We start from the raw sequence: 21569 nt of genomic DNA on the forward strand, positions 1-21569 counted from the left end.
TCTCCTTGATGAGGAGGAGCCTGCCACATTTGAAGAGGCAAAAGGTAATGTGCATTGGATGAATGCCATGCACGATGAGTTGCAGTCCATTGCAAAAAATCAGACTTGGGATGTTGTGGACTTGCCACAGGGTAAACATGCCATTGGCACACGATGGGTATTTAAAGTCAAACGGAAGCCAGATGGCTCCATTGACCGATATAAGGCCAGGCTGGTTGCTAAGGGCTATGCTCAGAAAAAGGGCATAGATTATGAGGAGACATTCGCTCCTACATCCCGGATGACCACCATCCGATCAGTAATTGCAATGGCTGCACATTTTGAGTGGAATGTTCATCAGTTGGACATAAAAACAGCCTTCTTGAATGGGGACTTGCTGGAAGAGGTGTATGTCAGACCACCTCCGGGCTTTGAAATTACAGCAAATGCACTTCAAGTATGCAAGCTCAATAAAGCTTTATATGGGCTGAAACAGGCCCCTCGTGCATGGTATGCCAAGATACATGCCTTTTTGACCAGCAAGGGGCTGCACAATAGTCCTACTGAGAGCACCCTCTACATCAAGATGGATGGGGGGGAAATATTGGTCATCCTTCTTTATGTCGATGACTTACTGCTCACAGGGTCCAATGAAGAAAAAATTGCAGATTTCAAAGCTGATTTGCAGACCAACTTCGACATGTCAGATTTGGGACTGCTTCACTTTTATTTGGGGATCCAGTTCTCTCAGGAGAGACGTGGCACTGTTATGTCTCAGTCCAAGTATGTTCAGAACTTGGACAGATTTAACATGCAAGAGTGTAAGCCCATATCCACTCCTATGGAACCAGGGCTGAAACTCACAATGCATGATGCAGGAGAATTAGTTGATGCCACACTTTATAGTCAGGCTGTTGGATGCCTCATATATCTCTGCAACACTAGACCTGATATTCAGTTTGCAGTATCTCAGGTGAGCAGGTACATGCACAGCCCAAAAACTATGCATTGGCAGGCAGTTAAGCGCATCTTCCGTTATTTGAAGGGCACAAAGTCTTTTGGCTTACTATTTCCCAGGGGGGGTGACTTGCAGATGTATGCCTACAGTGATTCAGATTGGGCTGGTGATTATGACACTAGGCAGTCCACTAGTGGCAATTGTTTCTTTCTGGGTAAATCTTGTATTTCATGGGTGAGCAAGAAACAATCTACAGTGGCTACCTCATCATGTGAAGCTGAATACAGGGCAGCTTTCACAGCAACAGTTGAATGTGTTTGGCTGCGACGTCTATTTGCTGATCTTCATCTGTCTTTGGAGGGTCCCTCTCCAATTCTCACTGATAGTCAGAGTGCCATTGCAGTGGCAAAGAATCCAGTGTTTCATGCTCGCACGAAACACATTGAGGTTCACTATCACTACGTCAGAGAGAAGTTGCATGCAGGAGAGATCAGTATGATCTTTGTGTCCACACATGACAACGTTGCAGATATTTTCACCAAAGCACTACCACGTGAAAAGTTTGAGGCATTTCGCAGTGCCCTGAACTTATATCCGTTTGGTGATTGATTAGCCTTGTACATGACATTGGCACTGCAGGGGGGTGTTAGAATTATAGACATAATTCAGCAGTGACCAATGTAATATAATAAGCTAGTTAGGGGCATTTTTCCCTCATTAAGAGGTTTTTCCCCCTAACCGCAGTTAGTTCACTAACTATGGTTAGTGACTACTAAGGTTTTGTCACTAGGACAAAACCTTATCTTTTTCCTTCAGTGAGTAGTACTCACCATTCTATTGCAACTACGTCTTCAGCTTCCAAGCCTCTTGCTCTCTCACTCTCTCTTGCTCTCTCTCACTCATTCTATTTGCTTCACAGTCATCATCTTTTTCCCAGGCCAAATACCCTCGGCTAATGATGTGGGACAATGGGTGAATTCTCTCCTAGGTGGATGCTATGTAGGAGTCGTCTATTTTGCCACCCGAGGATTTTATGAAGTTCATCTCTTGGATGCCTTGACAAAACAAAAGATGTTGGAAATGTCCCCTTTATTTTTTGGTCGTCAAATGGTGCACATCATGCCTTGGTCTCCTAATAAGGACTATCAGAATCTCATCAAGCATCATTGCCCTGTATGGATTGAAGTGGTTGATTTTCCAGATTACATGAGAACAGAGCTTCCAGGCTTAGCGATGACATTGGGACAAGTGATCTGTCCCCCTCGTCCCACAGGTAATAAAAATCGTTTTTGCATCTTATGGGATACTGATAGACCAACCCCCTCTGCTATTGCAGTTGAGATTGAGGGTGTTAATTTGGGAAAGAAATATTTCACTTTGAAATGGGGCATTTTTGCTGGAGCTTGTTTCTCTTGTCACAAGTTTGGGCACCTAGCTTCTGAGTGTCCCTCTATCCTTCATCCGCCTCCTCCAGCTGCCATTCCTCCGCCATCTAATAAAGGAGGTCAGAAGACATATGTGGAAAAGACTGAAGCTAAAGGAGCAAAGCCTTCAGTTCATACAGGGAGCCAAGCCAATTCAGCTAAAAACAAGGATAAAGGAAAAAGCAAGCTAGTGGAAAATAATTCATCTTCTCACGAGGGTTGGCAAATTGCAAAGAAGACGGTGCCTCTCAAACAAAGACCTCTCCAATCTCGTAATTGGGATGCTTCTGCTCCATCTCCTGGTCAACCTTCTACCTCTTCGGACAGCCCCATCTCAAAGGCATGGGTTAATGCAGTCAAGAAGGGTATTCCACTTTGTGAAGAAGATGATCTAGTCAGGGAATGGGATTCTGAGGGTCAGCAAGACCCTGTGGCAATGGCAAAGGCCTGATGCCTCCCTTTCTTTTTGAGGATTGCTCATCTCTTGTACATATTTTCATGCGTGCTTCTCTTAAATGTATTTCTTATAATATACAGGGCCTCTGCAACCAGAATAAATGGAGGCTCCTATGGCATTATATAAATAAAACTCATCCAGATGTTGTGTATCTGCAAGAGCATAATCAGCATTCTTTTGCTGGCCATCTTGGGTTCTTTTCAGGATATGATATATTTTATGCAGGATCTGAACAATTCTGTGGGCTGTGCATTTTAGCCAGACATGATCTGCAGCCTTGGGTAGCATATAATGATCTTTGTGGCCGATGGATGATTATCCAATGTATGATCAATGGAGAGATTTTTGAAATAGGCTCCTTGTATGCCTCTCAAATTTCAGCTTTCAGAGCTCAAATGTGGGACTCTATAAAGCAATATCCTTGGTCCTCAAATGCTCTACTTTGTGGTGACTTCAATAATTCTCCTCACTGGAAGGACAATACCACAGATCAATCCCATATGCTGCCCTCTGAAATCCAACAATGGGAACATATGACTTCATCACTTCATACTGCAGATTTATGGACAGCAACTCACCCTTCAGTTTTGGGATTTACATATCATCATAATGCTTTCACATAATATTGGGCCAGGCTTGATAGATGGTATCTTATTCATGCTCAGCAATATGATGATTATACATGTCAAATATGGACTGATTATTCTCAATAACTATTTGATCACACTCCACTTTGGCTCAACCTTTCATTTGGTATGCCTCTGGATGACATGCAGCTCTCTTCAGTCAAACACTTACAGGTCAATCAGTTATATCTTTCTCATGAAAAATTCCAGCAAATGATTAGATTGGCTTGCAGGCCATTGTTGTCCCATGCTCAGGAGGATCTGGACTTTGCTCGGAACTCTTTTGTACATCGTATTCAAAATGTCATTAAGGAATATGGAAGATGGTATATGGCAGAAACCAGACAGCATATCCAGTGGGCAAAATCATACAAGCAGTCCTTGGTACAGATTAGCTATCAAAGGTCTCTTTCTGCTTCTGAGCAGAATTCATTGTCTTGTGCTTCTTCCATAATTGATGCTAATTATAAACGCAAGCTTTCCAAATGGCAGACAAGAGCTAGAGTTAAATCTATGCTAGATAAGGGTTGTTCCTCGAAATCTTTCTTTTGGAATTTACATTCATACAGACAAAGTCAATCTATCATAAGAGTCAGGAAACCCGATGGTCTTTGGACCCAGACTTTATCTCAGCTAGAAAAACAATGTTTGGATCATTTTCAGCTTCTTTTTTCTCACATCTTCTTCTACACCTTAGGTTGCATTGGCTTGGAGCAGATTTATTGAGCTTGTTTCTCCTATTGTTTCTTTGCAAAAAGCTTCAATGCTGGAAAAGTCTTTTTCAGATATTGAATTGGATGAAGCCCTCAAGCATTTGGGTAAACATAAATCCCCTAGCTGGGATGGTTTGACGGTTGAATTTTTTGTAGCCTTCTGGGCTGAATTGAAGGGTCCAATCTTGAAGCTCATTAATGTAGCCTGGCAGCATCAACATCTTTCCTCAGCTTGGAAGCATGGTCTGGTTAAGCTTGTGCCCAAAAAACCTCTATGTGAGACAATGGATGACTGGAGGCCCATCACTTTGATGCCTGTTATATATAAACTTATTGCTAAAATGTTGGTACATCGGATAAAGGATATCCTTCATGATGGACTTCATCCCAGGCAATATGGTTTTGTTCCAAGAAGGCATATACATGATAATATCTCCAATGCTCTCATCGCAATGGAATATGCAAAATATTCAGCTCAAGATGTTTTGGTCATGCAGGTGGATGTGGCAAAGGCATTTGATACAGTACAGTGGGATTATGTCTCTCAAATCATGTCTAAACTTGGTTTTGGGCCAAAGCTAGTTAATGTCATATATCGGCTTTACTCAGATTCCACTGTTCAATGCTTTATAGGGAATCATTTGTCTGAGTCTTGGACTCCGGAACGATCAGTTCGACAGGGATGCCCTCTCAGTGCTTTGTTCTATGCTATTGCTTCACATCCTTTGCTTCTTTATATGGATCATCTGGTTGATACTGGACAGTTAGTGGGGCTTCAGATTCCTGGTTCACGGCCTTTCATTGCACAAGCTTATGGAGATGATTCATTCTTCATGCCAAAGAACAGTCCTCTGGAGCTTCGCCTATTGATGGATACCCTTTCTGATTTTGGGTTGGTAGCTAGTCTAAAAATTAATTTTCAAAAATCAAAACTCTTGCCTCTCAAGCATTGTGACTGGCATGCTATCCTGTGGCCCGGCCAGATTATTTATCCGGAAAACATAGTAAGACATTTGGGTTATCCCATTGGCTGGAAAATCAGAAATAAGCAACAAATATCTTGGGTATTAAACAAAATTCAGGACAAATTAGAATATTGGAAGATCTCCACTTGTCCATTGCATGTACGGCTTCGAATTGTCCAGTCCATTGTTCTAGCTTATGTCCAGTTTTACCTTCCTCTATTACATTGGTCATCTCAATATCTCTCTTCTTTTATGTCTCAAGCCATGGAGATTTTTTGGAAAACTAAGCTTCATAAAAAAGCTTTAAGGTTGCTCAAAAAGGACCTGCTTTGCTCACCAAGAATGCATGGTGGTTTGAATATTATAAACATCAATTCATGTGTTGGCAAGAAAGATCACTATGCTCAAGACCTTTTTTCAACAAGAGCAGCCTTGGTCTATCAGGTTGGCAATTTTGTGTGGTCAGATGCGCACAAATGCTTATGGACATTGGCTAGTTGATCCGTCGGAAGTAGTACTTGGCAAATTTCAAGGTAAAATCCCTGGTTGTCCATTTTCTACTTCCTTGATTCAGGATTGGAAGAAAGTGTTCTCTCGCATCAAATGGTCTCCCCATCTTGCTTCGATAGCTTTCTCGCTTCGAATGGAAAGCCTTCATTGGAGTGCTGTTTTTTACTCTCCCCTTGCTGTACAACAACCAATCAGAGCTTACAATCTTATGAAGTTGGGCATCCGGTTCATTGATGACGTGGTAGATACGCAGGGGCATATTCTCTCTTTTCCGGCAGCATGGCAACAATACAATCTTGGGATGCATCATAGACCTATATGGAAAGTTATTGCAGATCTCTTACTCCCTTTGGTTCCGATTCCAACATTGGATGTAAGAGACAGGCTTCAAGATTGGCATCTTCAGTCTTCAAGTCCAGGATTATCCTCTCAGCCTTTGCATCTATTGACTTCCATACAGGCTTATCGATTGATATTACCTCCTCCATGGATTGTTCTTCATGCTAATTCTCTTTGGTATTTGAATAAGTCTTTAGCTTGGTGGAAAGAAAAATTGAAATTGATATGGAAGTTGAAAATGCCATTGAAGCAGAGACTCTTTCCTTGGGTTCCCCTGCTGGTATATCTGATGAAAATCAGGATTTTCAGATACCTCCACATGCTCCAATTCAGCCACAGGATGTCATACCACCTCCACAAGCCGTGGAAGAGGTTGTTCAGCAAGAAATTGCAGATATACATGCAGCAAAAACAGTCCCAAATTGGCTGTTACAGACTCTCAGGGAGAGTAAAATTGATGCTCCATTACTTGGCAGAACTCGGAGTGTAGTAAGGCATGGGGGAGGTGCTCTTTCAGTTGTTACAGCTTATGCAGGTAGTCTTCTTGATGAGGAGGAACCTGAGACATTTGAAGAGGCACAGAATGATGCGCATTGGATGAATGCCATGCACGATGAGTTGCAGTCCATTAAGAAAAATCAGACATGGGAAGTTGTCGATTTGCCACCAGGTAAACATGCCATAGGTACACGGTGGGTTTTCAAAGTTAAAAGAAAGCCCCATGGCACCATTGACAGGTACAAGGCAAGGCTGGTCGCAAAAGGATATGCTCAGAAAAAGGGCATAGACTTGTTGGAAGAGGTTTATGTCAAACAACCTCCAGGCTTTGAAATTTCAAGAAATGCACTTCAAGTATGCAAGCTGAATAAAGCTTTGTATGGGCTGAAACAGGCCCCACGTGCATGGTATGCAAAGATTCATGCCTTTCTGACCAGCAAGGGGCTGCACAACAGTCCAACTGAAAGCACCCTCTACATCAAGAAGGATGGGGGGGATATTTTAGTCATCATTCTTTATGTAGACTTACTGCTCACAGGGTCAAATGAAGATAATATTGCAGATTTTAAAGCTGAATTGCAGACCACTTTTGACATGTCAGATTTGGGGCTGCTACACTTTTATTTGGGGATCCAGTTCACTCAAGAGCAAAGTGGCATCGGTATGTCTCAATCCAAGTATGTGCAAAACTCTTGGACAGATTCAACATGCAAGATTGTAAGCCCATAGCTACTCCCATGGAGCCGGGGCTGAAGCTTACAATGCATGAAGCAAGTGAATCATTTGATGTCACACTCTACAGTCAGGCTGTTGGATGCCTCATTTATCTCTGCAATACACGACCTGATATTCAGTTTGCAGTTTCTCAGGTGAGCAGATATATGCACAGCCCAAAGACTATGCATTGGCAGGTTGTAAAATGCATCTTCCGTTATTTGCAAGGTACCAAGTCTTTTGGCTTGATGTTTCCCAGGGGGGGTGACTTCAGATGCATGCCTACAGTGACTCAGATTGGGCTGGAGATTATGACACTAGGCAGTCCACAAGTGGCAATTGTTTCTTTTTGGGCAAAGCTTGTATTTCTTGGCTGAGCAAGAAACAATCTACAGTGGCTACCTCTTCATGTGAAGCTGAGTACAGGGCAGCTTTCACAGTAACAGTTGAATGTGTTTGGCTGCGTCGTTTATTTGCTGATCTTCATCTTTCATTGGAGGGTCCTTCTCCAATTCTCACTGATAGTCAGAGTGCTATTGCAGTAGCAAAGAATCCTGTGTTTCATGCTCGCACGAAGCACATTGAGATTCATTATCACTACGTCAGAGAGAAGTTGCATGCAGGAGAGATCAGCATGATCTATGTGTCAACACATGACAATGTTGCAGACATTTTCACCAAAGCACTTCCACATGAAAAGTTTGAGGCATTTCGTAGTGCCCTGAACTTATCTCCTTTTGGTGATTGATCTTTTTCTTATACATGACATTGGCACTGCAGGGGGGTGTTAGAATTATTGCTATAATTTAGCAGTGACCAATGTAATGTAATAAGTAGGTTAGGGGCACTTTTTCCTCACTTAGAGGTTTTTTTCCCTAACCACAGTTAGTTCACTAACTATGGTTAGTGAAGGATAAGGTTTTGTCACTTAGACAAAACCTATCACTCCATTCAGTTGTAACTTACTCTCATCTAATTGCAACTACGTTTTAAGCTCTCTCTCTCTCCTGCTTCTTGTTCTCACCTTTGCTCTCTCTCCCATTCTCACAGATCTGCACACCCGAGGCCTCACAGTAGATAGCCAGGGCTCCCCTGACTCTCTCCAAGCTCGTTGTGGTACCCTCTACATACAAGGCCGTGTCATCTGCAAACTCAGAGTCCAACAGCTCCTCCTGCCTGATTGGGAGCCTCAGCCCTGTGAGGCCCGACACCTGCGAACTCAAGTAGTAGCCCAAAGCCTCCGCCACAAATAAGAAGAGGAAGGGAGCGAGGGGGCAGCCTTGGCGAACCGAGCGAGAGAGAGGAAAGGCCTCGCCCATGTGTCCTCTAATGAGCATCTGGCTAGAGCTCCTCGCATAAAGCACACAAACTCCTTTGACCCATCTGTCTGAGAAACCCAATCTCTGCATAGTATGCTCCAGGAAGGACCACTCCGCCCTGTCGTAGGCCTTCTCAAAATCCAAGAGGACGGCCAACGGTTGTGTCCCTCCTTGGACCAATCCATTGCCTCCCTGAACGTGAAGATGTTGTCCAAGATGCTACACTCGTGGACGAACGCGGTATCAAGCAAAGTGATCGGTCTCCACTGTCGGATATCTGACCTATCTCTCCCTTTTGGGATCAAACAAATCCACCCGCTGCTCAAGGATCGAGGGAGGGAGCCCGTGCCAAAAATCTCTTGGCAAGCTAGTCGGAAAGGGGTGGAGATGATCTCCCAGAAGTTTCGGAAGAAGGCCGGAGTTAAGCCATCCTCCTCGCCAGGACACTTCTGGGTCGGAAGAGCCTTGAGAACTTTCCACTGCCCAGAGCTCCTCATCCGTGAAGGGCTCCTCTAAATTGCTGCACAGATCTTGCAAGACTAACGTTGGAACGTGATCCCAAACTACCTCCCTGGCCACAAGACCAGCTAATGTCCTCCTCTGTCTGAAAGAGCTGGCTGTAAAAACGTGTGGTCAGGTCTAAAATCTCCTGCGGGTCAGTGGTGTGCAAAGATTCTTCCATGATCGACTACTTGGAGTCCTCTCTCTGAATTCTGATCTCGCGTAACACCCGCATCTCAATGGTCTTCAAGCTTCCTGCAGAGACTCCATCTTCATCTCAAAGCTTCCATGGCTTTGCTCACAGCTCTCCTCCTCACCATAACAATGATTGCCCTCAATAAAAAAGCCTCAAGCCACACAGTAGCTGGATTCCAGAGCTCCCTTCGGCTCCCAAGCCTTTGGAACCTCCAAGCGATTCCCCACTACCCCGAGCTCTCATCCCCCTCCTGTGAGCTCACACGCCTCCTCTCCCTCTATCTAGCCCACACCGTAGCGACCCCCAGTTCCTAGTAGTATGAAAAAATTGCTTCGTCATCCTGTCCCCTTGCTGTACTCACCGAGCCCGGGAAGAGTGATAGGAGAACTCAGCCCGTCGAATCTCCGTGTCCTAAAGCTCAAGGCAAGCCCTCACAAACCTGTCCCTGAGCCACTGAGATCTTGGATCCTGCTCCCTGAGACGCTCCATGGAGGCGAGGTCTCTCTTCAGTGCCCGCTCACGCTTCTGAAGAGTCCTCCTCCGCCTAAGGGCATAAGCCTGTAATTCCTCACTGTTCCTTTGGATTGCATCGGTCACCCATGAAGCCTAGCCCTGGCATGGTGCCGTCTCTGACTGCTGCCAAATCCGTGCCATAACCTGTTGAATCTCCTTGTCTTGCAGGAGGTCCTCTGGAATGCGGACCCCCTTTTGGGGAAGACCTCTGCGGGACTGCTCTAAGTGAAGTACTAATGGAGAGTGGTTTGACATCGTGGTACCTGCAAGAATCTCCTCGTCCTGCAGGAGGTCCTCTGGAATGCGGACCTTCTTTTGGGGAAGACCTTTGCGGGGCTTCTCTAAGTGAAGTACTAATGGAGAGTGGTTTGCCATTGTGGTACTGATAGAGCCGCCTTGCCAGGTATCCTGTTGAAATCTGGCTCTCGCCATGGGTCTCTGCCACTGATCATGAAAATGAATTGCTCCCAGGTGCTCCGCTCTGTTGCTGGCATCTTAAAGAAGAAGGCGCCGCCCTACTTGTCCTCCCGGTCGGACAGTGTTGTTTGCATGTTGGGCATACACAATCAGGATCCCAATCTTGGATTCTCCCATCTTAACTCCCATCGAAACTGCCCGTCCTAGGATAATCTCGCCCTGATCATAGACCTCTAGAGCCACTGTTTGTGAGACCGAGATGCAGACCCCTCCGCTCCGTCCTACTGGAGGGGACCACACCTCCGGATCTCCCCCCAGGAGGAGGTGGTGTCACCATCTGATGTTTGGTGCTGAGAACATATGCTCCTGAATCAAAAGGAAGTCCACTGCCCGCCCTACCATTGCTCTCTACAACTCCTACCGAAGGATCATGTACTTTGGTTGACTATGAGCATGGTTGTGGAGCCCGTGCATGTTCCAACTCACTATGGCCCAACTCATGAGGACGGGGATGCAAAAAACAAGGCTCTCCTGTGAGTGGGTGCCTGCTCTAGAAATACTGCTTTATGTGACTTTGCTGGGGGTTTGGAGGGCGAGTAGTCCGTGTCTGTACGTCGATGTACTAAGGTGGACACTGGCTCTATGCCAAGCTTCCGTGCCCACTTCATCATGAAGGAGACTTCCACCCCGAACAACTTGACACACTTTTGGAGTGGCCAGTAGTATGCATGATCAACCTTTGCCTCAAGCGGCAATCTGATAACTCCTACTGTGAAACCACACATCGGCTTCTCTCAGGTGAAGCCGAGCTGAAAATTCACCCTCGCACCATGGGCGTGCCAAAGATCTAGTCCCGGTGGCCCCATCCACTCGTCCATCATGCGTGAAATCAGAGCTCCCATAATTGCATCAAACACCACTGGGGACCACTTCTCCAACCATGTGGATGCGAGCTGGAATCTCCAAAGTGGGTGTGTTTGGGAGCCCACTACGCTGATTTAACCCCCTTTTCGGGGCTACAAGACGACAAGCGTTACCTCCAGGGATAGAGGGTAAGAGTCCGGAATCTCCAGATATATCCACGGTCCCAATCTCCAGAAGTCCTGCGGTAAGGGACGTCCAGGCTGGAGATTGGGAGTTGCTCACCGGGAGGACGAGCCCCTTCCCTATGGCTCCCTCCCCGATTGGACTAGAGGTTGTGGTGAGGAAACGGAAGGGGACGTCGTCTTATCCTTTTTGCTGGTAGGGTGTTGAGGCAGGGGGGGCGGGAGGCTGAAGAACCTGCTGAGGAGGTGGAGAGGGGGACAGAGGGGGAAGGGGGAGGGAGGGAGACGGAGGGAGGGCGGTGGGAGGCGAGGGACACCATAACAGGAGGGGCGAGGAGTGGGGGAGGGGGCGGGGGGAATCCAAGAGGGAGGGGGGGGACTAGTGAAGAGGGAGCGGGATCTAGAGGAAGAGGGGGGGAGTAGGGGCAACCACAGGCCCCTCCTGCTGATCAGGGTCGCCGGGGCTCTGGAGTCACTCCTTTGCATGGGCTAACGTCCGTAGCTTTAGCCATTGCAGCGTCAGGAGGTCCTGGGGCTCATTGCTGATGCAAGGGTGAGTACGGACGCTGAACCTCCATCACAGGAGGATCCTCTAGCTAAGCAGTGGCCCCTTCTGTCCTGGGGGAGGTGGATCTCAAATTAAGGGCTCATGCTCTGCTCCTCCTCCTCAGGTGCCTCTTGAAAAGCCATGTGTCTCTCTCTGTGTCTAGCCCTCTGCCTGCGGCGCTTGTGGGCATGTTTGCTTGGGTTCTTTTTCTTTTTAACTTGGGTCCAATCCCGTTCTGAGGGGGTCACCTAGGGGGTCTGAGACTCTTGCTGCTCCTGTATGGGGGGGTGTGCTGCTGGCCTGCTGGACTCTGTCTGCTCTGCGGGGGTGAGGGGGGAGGGGCTTGGCCTTGGCCACGGGGGCAATCTCTGGCTAGGTGACCCATTTGTGTGCAACGAAGACACTAGCTTGGTAACCTAGAAATCTCCACTCGTTGGCGAAGTGTGTCCCCTTCGAGGGTCTCTAGTAGAATCAACTCTGGGAGGGACCCCGTCATCTGCTACCACTGAAGCGGCCAAATCTGGCGAAGACTCGAGCACGGTGCCAAATGCCCGACCAATGGAGGGGAGGATGGCTCGATACTCCTTTGGGAGCCTTGGTAAGCGGAGCATAACCAAAAAACGGGGAACATGGTGTGTCGTGTCCATGTCCTCCAATGTAAAGCCATGGTACCAAGGAAAGAGGTACACCATATGAGGGCCAAGGAGGATGGGGCTCTGCTCCACCAGTGTCCAGACAGTGTCGGGGGAGCTCAGTTGGATGAGGAATACACCTCTTCCGTAGATGGTGACCTCCTGAATGTGGTCACCCTCTAGTGCCAAGCTCGCTTGGATCCACTCTGGCACCTTTGTAGGAGTGAGGCCCACAATTTTGTCCACGAGTGCCTTGTCTGAAGTGACCGAACTGTGTGCTTCACCTGTTGCTTGTTGGCTGGGGAAGGAAGAATCTTAACGGTTGTGGGATTCAAGGGTGCTGCCATAGAGCCCCTCTAGCTAGACCACGGGTCACCACCAAGAAAATCTTCCGTGAAGACAAACAAACCGCTCACCGCTGCCCAAAGGGAAGGAAAAAACCCAAGGGCCAATTGCTGCAGGGGAACGGGTACACATCCTTGCAGTTGGCTACCAATGGAGAGGGAGAGCTCTCAAAGAAGAAAAGGCGAAGGGGGGTGAAGAGGGGATGAGCGGAGGCGAGGAGGGGGTGGAGGGGAGAGAGCGGATGGAGGCGGGGTGGAGGAGGAATGGAGGCGGGGAGGTGAGAGGATGCGGGAGGCGGGGGTAGGCGGAAGGAGGCAGCCAGAAGGAGAGGGTGGGGAGGCAGTAGGAGCGGGCAGAGAGAGGGAAGTGGGAGGACAAGGCGGGTGTGGAAGGGACGAGGCGGCAGAAGGGATGCGTGGAGGACCGGGGTGGAGGCGGAGGCTGCCGGAGGGAGGAGGCAGGGAGGGCGGAAGGGGAAGGCGGGGAGGGGCGGCCTGCAAGCGGGAGGAGGCAAGGGAGGGGTGGAAGGAGGCGGGGAGGAGCGGATGCAGAAGGGAGGCGGAGGAGGGGGGGAGGCGAGGCGAAGAGGAGGGTGGAGGCTGAGGCGGGAGGGGGGGGCTGAGGCGGGAGCTCACGGAGCTGCAGCTCGTTTTGATCAACTTCTTTAACTTTTCTAGCACCCAATCCATTTCTTGGTGTCGAGTGATTGTCCATCCCAGAGGGTAACCAAGATGACGTACACGCTGAGTTGGCAAAATAATGTCCCTCGGCCATAAAATATAATGCCAATCTTTCCCATGGAGAGGGAGAAGCTTAGATTTCTGAAAATTTACTTGTAGACCAGCTGCCGTTCCATATAAAGATAGGGCATGCATGAGACATGACAGATCTCTTTTCGTATTACGAGGCTTAATGAAAGAATCATCAGCATACGCCTAGGCAATCAGCGTCCCTTTACCACATATTTCAAGACCTTGCAATGCGCCTGCAGTTACTAAATGATCGTAACAAAGCATAGGATGAGTAGCTATAGCATAAAACATAGCACTGAGAGGACAGCCTTGCTGTACTGAACAAAAAAAAAGGTCCATGGATTTGTAATATCACCCGCCAAAAATGGTTGCAGCCTTACTATCTTGATATAGCCAGTAAATAAGAATCTGTATTTTTTCCCCAAAGCCAAGAGATTTTATGGTAAATGAGATGAAATCCCATGAAATTGTATCATAAGCCTTTAAAGCCATACTGTGTGGGATGCAACCCCTCATGCAAATAATCCTTGATGTGGTCTACTATCATCTTAGCAACCACCTTATAGATGATAGGCAGGAGAGTAATGGGTCTTTAATGACTTGCACAAGTGCTTTTTAGGGAATAATTTAACTAGACCTTTCTTCCAACTGGTTGGCATCTGCTGAGGGTCCCATGCATGGTTAACCATAGCTAATAATGCCAGGGAAATGATATCCCAGTATTCTAGAAAGAACTCCACTGTAAGACCATCCCAACCTGGACTTTTCCATTTCCCACATTCTTGAATAGCATCTTTGAGTTCACACTGCTGAAAAGGATCTTCAAGCTTCACAGCCTCTCATGGAGATAAATGGGAGTGACATATCAAAGAAGCTCCTGTTGAGTGGACATCACAGTAGGCTTTTAAAAAAGACTTGGAAGAGCAGCCTGTATCCTGCATGGCTTTTTGGCGAGAGCAAAGCTGCCATTTCCTTAATTTCCTTTGATCATTTTGCATCAAGCAATTAAGAGCAGTTTGAAAATCATGATAACTTCCAACTAATTTAGGCATTCCACATAGCAATCTTTCTGCTGGTTCACTTTTCTATCATGGAGACATACATTTCTCTTATCCCTTCTTGGTCGTGATTTAATCATTAGCCCACTTGTGCTTCATCTTTGCTTGCCAAAGACACAACGAACCTAAGAGCATTGAGTATGACCCAAAAATCTCTTCCATCTTTAGATCCATAGAAAACATCATCCTTACTACCTAGATGTCCAAGCCTCAGACCAAGCCATAAGCTTAACCCTTCTCTGCCATCTTGATAGAGAACCCAATAGGTTCCACGATTTCAGTCTATACAGCCAGGTTATTGGCTGCCTGAGTATCTATGCACCACACGTCTTGATATTGAGTTTGGTGTGTTGAAGGTGAGCGGATATATTCACGGCCCGACGGTCACTCACTGGTGTGCAGTCAAACACATTTTCAGATATTTGCAGGGCACCCAACATCTAGGATTGTTCTATGTTAGGGGTGACTCTCCATTCTGCACATTCAGCGATTCAGACTGGGCTCGTGATTATGATGATAGAGAGCCCACCAGTGGACGCTTTTTCTTTCTTGGGAGCTCATGCATATCTTGGTTGAGTGCCTCTTCATATGAGGCTGAGTACAGAGTAGCCTTCACAACTATAGTTGAATGTGTATGGCTCAGGAGATTGATGGCAGATCTTCATGGGTTTTGCAGCCACCCACTCCCATTCTCACTAATCGTCAAAGTTCGAGTGCAGCAGTATGGAATCTTGTGTTTCATGTGTGAACAAAACACGTTCAGGTCTATTATCATTATGTCAGAGAGATTGCATGCATGATTTTTCACCAAATCACTTTCCAGAGTTGAAGCTTTCCGCAATGCTTTAGGCTTATTCCCAGTTGGTGATTTCTCCCTCTAACCATGGTTCGTGAATGAGTTAGTAGGTGTGTGCATGTGCTCTAAACCCTAGTTAAGGGTTGAATGAGTGTTTTGTCATATTGACACCCTTTTGTACAGTCTTTCATTCAGCTCTATTCCTCCTGCTCCAGGCTCCTTGCCTCTTTGCACTTCGTGGTGGAAGGCACTTTGAACAGCCACATGATGTGGCAAAAGACAATCCACAAAGGGGCGGAAAGAGCCAGGGGATCGGATGGAATGTGAAGAACTGGAATTTTTTTGGGAGGGGTAAAACATAGAGGAAGTGCCTTATTTTCGACCAGCCTTTAGTTTTCTGTCCTTCCAGATCCATGAGAGAGCCTGTCTAGGATGGTAGAGAGGACATTGTTGCCCTATGGTTTTGTAGTGCTAACTTTACTGCCCCACACATCTACTAACTTATAATGCACTCTGGTAGATTTTGGAGGATGCACAATGCTTTGCTAGAGGTCTTTGCAGTTCATTATTGGTAATCCTTATAGAACCTTGGAGTGTTGCATCTCCATGTATAGTATGATTTGGTGAGAAGGATGAAGGGTTTGAATGGGAAACTATCTTCCTCCAGATTTGTAAAAGACAAGTACTAATCTGCCTTGATTATAATTTGCAAAACCCTTCTCAAGAACACGCATGTTTTTGCATGAGCTGCTATTGCATTATTACAATGTAGCATCGTGTATGATACCTTGCCTTTTTGGTTGCTTTTAATTTTTTGGAGCAAGTCACAGGAACCTGCATTACGTGAATGGACAATTTGGGATTTTTCACAATGTCGCTTACTTTCTTTAAACTTTGAAGCTCGCAGCTTCTAGACAGAAAGGTGCCCATGGCCAGTTTTCATCATGCTGAAGCCGATTGTCACATTGGGACATTGCTGAGAAAAGGCATTGCTGTTATCAAACAAGATCAGGTGAAATGTCCTTCTATATGTAAGGACCCTGTGACTTTTTTTGTAAACAGAACAAAGCCTTAGTGCTGCATGTGATTTTTCAAAACTTCACACTGACACTTACAGCTTAAAGCTTGGATTTTATTCCCAGGATGCTATAAGAGATTTGTAATTAAGCATCAATCCACTGCCATGTTTGCATCGTTTAGAATTATGGGATGTCATACTTAATACAGCTGCAGGGCAGAATTAACAGTTTAGAGGTCTGTTTGTGGGCTAATACCTTTGTTGAGGTTATTACCTTTGTAGACTAACAGAAGGGCAGTGTTGCTACAGGAGAAACAAAATGTAATCTTAACACCTGGAACTGCTCTAGATGACGGGAATGTGGGTTGTCTCAACAACCATTTGGTGGCTGTAATGCCACCCTCAGATGAGGATAGTACTTGGGGCTTGGCTTACTTCGACATCCTAACAGGTATGGTGACATAAGTGCACACATTTGCATCCTTATAATCTTTGTTATTATGACTGTAAGTCAGAACACTAGCCAATAGATGTCTTTTCTGATAGCAAGGTTGACAGTAGATGACTAGGAAAAGGTTTTTTAAGTGCAGCAGGGGAGCTGCAATTGCTATTTTCTATCTATAGTCTTTTCTGAAAGAAAAGGATGTTATTGAATGTAGGGCCATTTCAAGATGGCTTTTTCTTTGTATTGTCATTAACACTTTGCAAGATAATTTTATACAGGTTAAGAACTGGATAGATTAGGTTGTCTTGCAAAAAATAGTATTTTTCTTCCTTTGGTTACTTAATCCCTTACAAGGAAAGTATACGATGCTCTCATTAGCACAACATACTTATCTGCATATCTTAAATTCTGTATTTCTGTTCTCTCTGAGAAAACTGTGGGGTAACAATACCTTCTTTATCTGAGAAGACTGCTGCAACGCAGGGGAGTTTTGTGTGACAGAGGACCATGGAAGCAAGCCGTTTGTTGAGGAGATTTTGCGCTTGCAGCCATCTGAAATCATTTATCCTGCCAATGTATCTCTTGAGGCTTTTGTATTTGAAATCCTTAGATCTCTTTATTATTTGCATGCTGGGGGGGGGGGATCATTATGTGGTGGATTTTATAGCTGGATTGTGAAAGTGATCTTTGCTGTGCACTTTCTGTGAAATAACATTCTTCTACTATTTTTGTACAGACAAACTGCATAAAAGATATTGAAACTGGTCATGTGCGCCCCTTGCGAATGCCACCTGAGTTCTATTACTCATCCAGACCATCCTCAGACTTTTACCCTGTAGCTGCAGAGAAGGTAAATGTTCCTGTAACTTTATGAGACAAGAAAATACATAACATCTTAAAGCTATAATTGATCTTTTTGCACGAAATAGTGATAAAGTGACTGGGAGTATGATAGTACCTAGTCTTGAGGTAGGGATGATAGAATTAAATTGTTTTTAACCTGGTGGACCATTATCAGTTGTACTCACTTTTCACTCAGTAGTGGTGGTATTTCTTGGCTGATAAAAAAGAACATGGCTCTCCCATCCATTGAGGCTGACTTTATGGCAGCCATTGCAATAGCATGTGAGGCCATATGGATTCAAAGATTGCTTGGTCATACTGGCATAACATAAGTTTCTGTTCCTCCTGGGCTATTGCATAGCTCTGCAGATTGCTTTTGGATGCTTCTAGGACTCAGATAATCAATTGCTGTAACATCTTTACAAGGACACGACCAAGGAGAAGTTCTTGCCTTGCAGGCATCTCCTTGGCATCTTGAACAACTTCAAATTTTCAGGACAGTACATGTGGTGTGTCATGTGTCACACTAGGATTTATCTTTGCTAGGTTTAGGGTTTTTTTATTGAATTGGAAGTGAGAAGCAAGAGACCAGAGAAATATGTAGAATGCCTCAATAGATAAGATAAAGGGTCTACATGTGAGGAGGTGGTTTTGTCTAACCCACTAACTGTGGTTAGGGGAAAAAACCTCTAGTGAGGGAAAAGTGCCCTTAACTCATTTATGGATTACATTGCCCACTGCCTAGAATCAATCATTCTAACACCCCCCTGCAGTGCCAATGTGATGATGTACAAGGAAGTGATTAAACACCAAAAGGAGATAAGTTCAGGGCACTGCGAAATGCCTCAAACTTCTCACGTGGAAGTGCTTTGGTGAAGATGTCTGCAACATTGTCATGTGTTGACACATAGATCATAGTGATCTCCCCATCATGCAACTTCTCTCTAACATAATGATAATGAACCTCAATGTGCTTTGTGCGAGCAAGAAACACAAGATTCTTTGCCACTACTATAGCACTGTGACTATCAGTGAGAATCGGAGAAGGACCCTCCAATAACAGATGAAGATCAGCAAATAGACGACGCAGCCAAACACATTCAACTGTTGTTGTGAAAGCTGCTCTGTACTCAGCTTCACATGAGGAAATAGCCACAATAGATTGTTTCTTGCTCATCCAAGAAATGCAAGCTTTGCCCAAAAAGAAACAATTACCACTTGTGGACTGCCTAGTGTCATAGTCTCCAGCCCAATCTGAGTCACCGTAAGCAAGCATTTGCAAGTCACCCCCCCGGGAAACATCAAGCCATAAGACTTTGTGCCTTGCAAGTAATGGAAGGTGCGTTTTACAGCCTGCCAATGTGTTGTCTTTGGACTGTGCATATACCTGCTCACTTGAGATACTGCATACTGAATATCGGGCCATATATTGCACAAATAAATGAGGCATCCAACAGCCTTGCTGTAAAGTGTGGCATCCAATGATTCACCTACATCATACATAGTAAGCTTCAGCCCCGGTTCCATGGGAGTGGTTGTAGGCTTACAATCATGCATGTTGAACCTATCCAAGAGCGTTTGCACATACTTGGATTGTGAGCAGCATGTCATCTATATAAAGAATGATGACCAAAATATCCCTCCCATCCTTCTTGATGTAGAGGGTGCTTTCTGTGGGACTATTGGGTAACCCCTTACTTGCCACGAAGGCATCAATCTTGGTATACCATGCACGTGGGGCTTGTTTCAGCCCATAGAAAGCTTTATTGCTTGTTTCAGCCCATATAAAGCTTTATTCAACTTGCAAACTTGAAGTGCATTGCCCGAAAGTTCAAATCCAAGAGGTTGTTTGACATAAACCTCTTCCTACAAGTCCCCATTAATGAAAGCTGTTTTTATGTCCAACTGATGGACATTCTAGACAAAAGTTGCAACCATGGCAATAATAGATCTGATAGTGGTCATCCGGGATGTAGGAGCAAAAATCTCCTCATAATCTATGCCCTTTTTTTGAGCATAGCCTTTGGTAATCATTTGTGCCTTGTACCTTTCAATAAACCCATTTGGCTTTTTGAGCATAGCCTTTGGCAATCATTTGTGCCTTGTACCTTTCAATAGACCCATTTGGCTTCCTTTTAACTTTGAAAACCCATTTGGTACCAATGGCATGTTTTACTGGTGGTAAATCCACAACATCCCAAGTCTGATTTTTTTCAATGGACTGCAATTCATTGTGCATGGCATTCATCCAATGCACATTATCCTTGGCTTCTTCATAAGTTTCAGGTTCTTCTTCATCAAGAAGAGTACTTGCATAAGCTGATTCAACAGAAAGAGCCCCCCCTGCGTGCCTTGCTGCACTTCGAGTCCTGCCAAGCAAAGGTGCCCCAAGTCTACTCTCCGTGAGAGTCTAGATCAACCAATTCAGAACTGTTTTTGCTGCATGTACCTCTTGAATCTCTTGCGTGACAACATCATCCACTGCCTGTGGAGGAACAAAATCAGCATATGGTGGGTCATTGTCGGGTGTAGGAAGCAATGGAAGCTTAAAAATGGAAGCAAGGAGGAGAAAAACGAGATGCTGTAATAGATTCTTGCAAAATTGAAGTGTGTAGGCTCAAGGGAGAGCCAACATAACAAAACCCTAGGGCTAACTGCCCTAACTGGACTAAGTGTCCTAACTGACCTAGATGGTACATAAACTAATTGTACTAATAGTCCTAACTGACTATAACTAGGCCTACAAGGCACATACCAAGGTATAAGTGGCATCTATGGATAGCCCATGAGATGGCCTATAGGCATGTGGAGCAGGTGGAGGTTGTTGTAAATTTTGATTTTCAGCATGAGCATTAGCTAGGGAACCAAAAGCAATAGGAAGCATCTCTTCAAAAACATCATCTGAAGAAGCTGGAATAGTAAATTCAGCATGCGTATGAGCTGAATTCTCTGAAAAAATGACATCTCTACTCACAAAAATCTTGTGTGTGGCAGGATTGTAGAGACGATAGCCTTTGCTTTATACCCTACAAAGATACACTTTAGTGCCTTATCTGACCACTTATGTCGAAACTCCACAAGCACATGGGCATATGCAACACATCCAAAAACACGAAAATGATCCACTGAAGGCTTCCTTCCATGCCAAGCCTCATAGGGAGTGATTGTTTTCAAAGTCTTTGTGGGAGCCCGATTCAAAACATACTTGGCACACATGAGGCCTTTGAGCTAAATTTTGTGAGGCAAATTCTTGCTAGTGAGCATGCATCTATCCATCTCCATGAAAGTTTTATTTTTCTGCTCAGATTTGCCATTTTGCTGAGGGGTAAGCCTCACTGTAAGCTGATGTGTGATGCCTTTCTCCTTCAAAAATGCTTCAAATTTATGAGACATATACTCCCCCCTTCTGTCAATGCGAAGTGTCTGTACCTTGATTTTCAACCATGGCCACAAAGTGTTTGAAATGCATAAACACATCTGATTTTTTCTTCAAGCCATAGACCCAAGTATAATTTGTGTAGTCATCTATAAATGTGACATAATACAGATAACCACCAAAAGCAGGTGTCCTTATGGGACCACAAACATCACTGTGTATGAGCTGTAATTTGCGAGTAGCTCAGATCGGAACTTTTCTGATAAATATCAAGCTGAAAAAGACCCCGATACAAAGTGCCAGACAACATCAAAGCATTATCATTCTGTTTTGTCTTGGATTGCACACTTAGCATCATCAAAGATAACCTGAAATCCTCCTCGTTTGAGAGAGAACACTGAAAGTAAATTCTTCTTTATACCAGGCACATAAAGAACATCAGTAATTCTGAAATCTGTGCCATCCGTGGAGGTAAGTATAATATCACCCACTCCACACACTGACTAAGAAGAAATATTTGCACACATCACCTTCTTTTAAGCGGGCGGTGCATGCAGAGATGCAAAAAGACTCTTCCTTGAG

General features: G+C 45.2%; 1 protein-coding gene across 2 annotated transcripts in view; it reads left to right on the forward strand.

Annotated features, from left to right (window-relative positions):
- The window catches only part of DPD1 (Polynucleotidyl transferase, ribonuclease H-like superfamily protein), a 247130-nt gene that overhangs the window by 87644 nt on the left and 137917 nt on the right, over positions 1-21569 (forward strand). The window contains exons 6-9 of one of the 2 annotated variants that reach the window (XM_087380227.1): positions 16213-16317; positions 16633-16774; positions 17252-17343; positions 17505-17618. In XM_087380227.1, coding sequence (XP_087236353.1) covers positions 16213-16317; positions 16633-16774; positions 17252-17343; positions 17505-17618 — 453 coding nt within the window. The remainder of the gene's footprint in view (positions 1-16212; positions 16318-16632; positions 16775-17251; positions 17344-17504; positions 17619-21569) is intronic. The other variant, XM_087380228.1, reaches the window with a different exon arrangement.

Source organism: Dipteris shenzhenensis, chromosome 10 (genome assembly GCF_047967505.1).
Source record: "Dipteris shenzhenensis isolate YYH24624 ecotype China chromosome 10, Dip_SZ_1.0, whole genome shotgun sequence".
Classification (NCBI taxonomy): Eukaryota; Viridiplantae; Streptophyta; class Polypodiopsida; order Gleicheniales; family Dipteridaceae; genus Dipteris; species Dipteris shenzhenensis.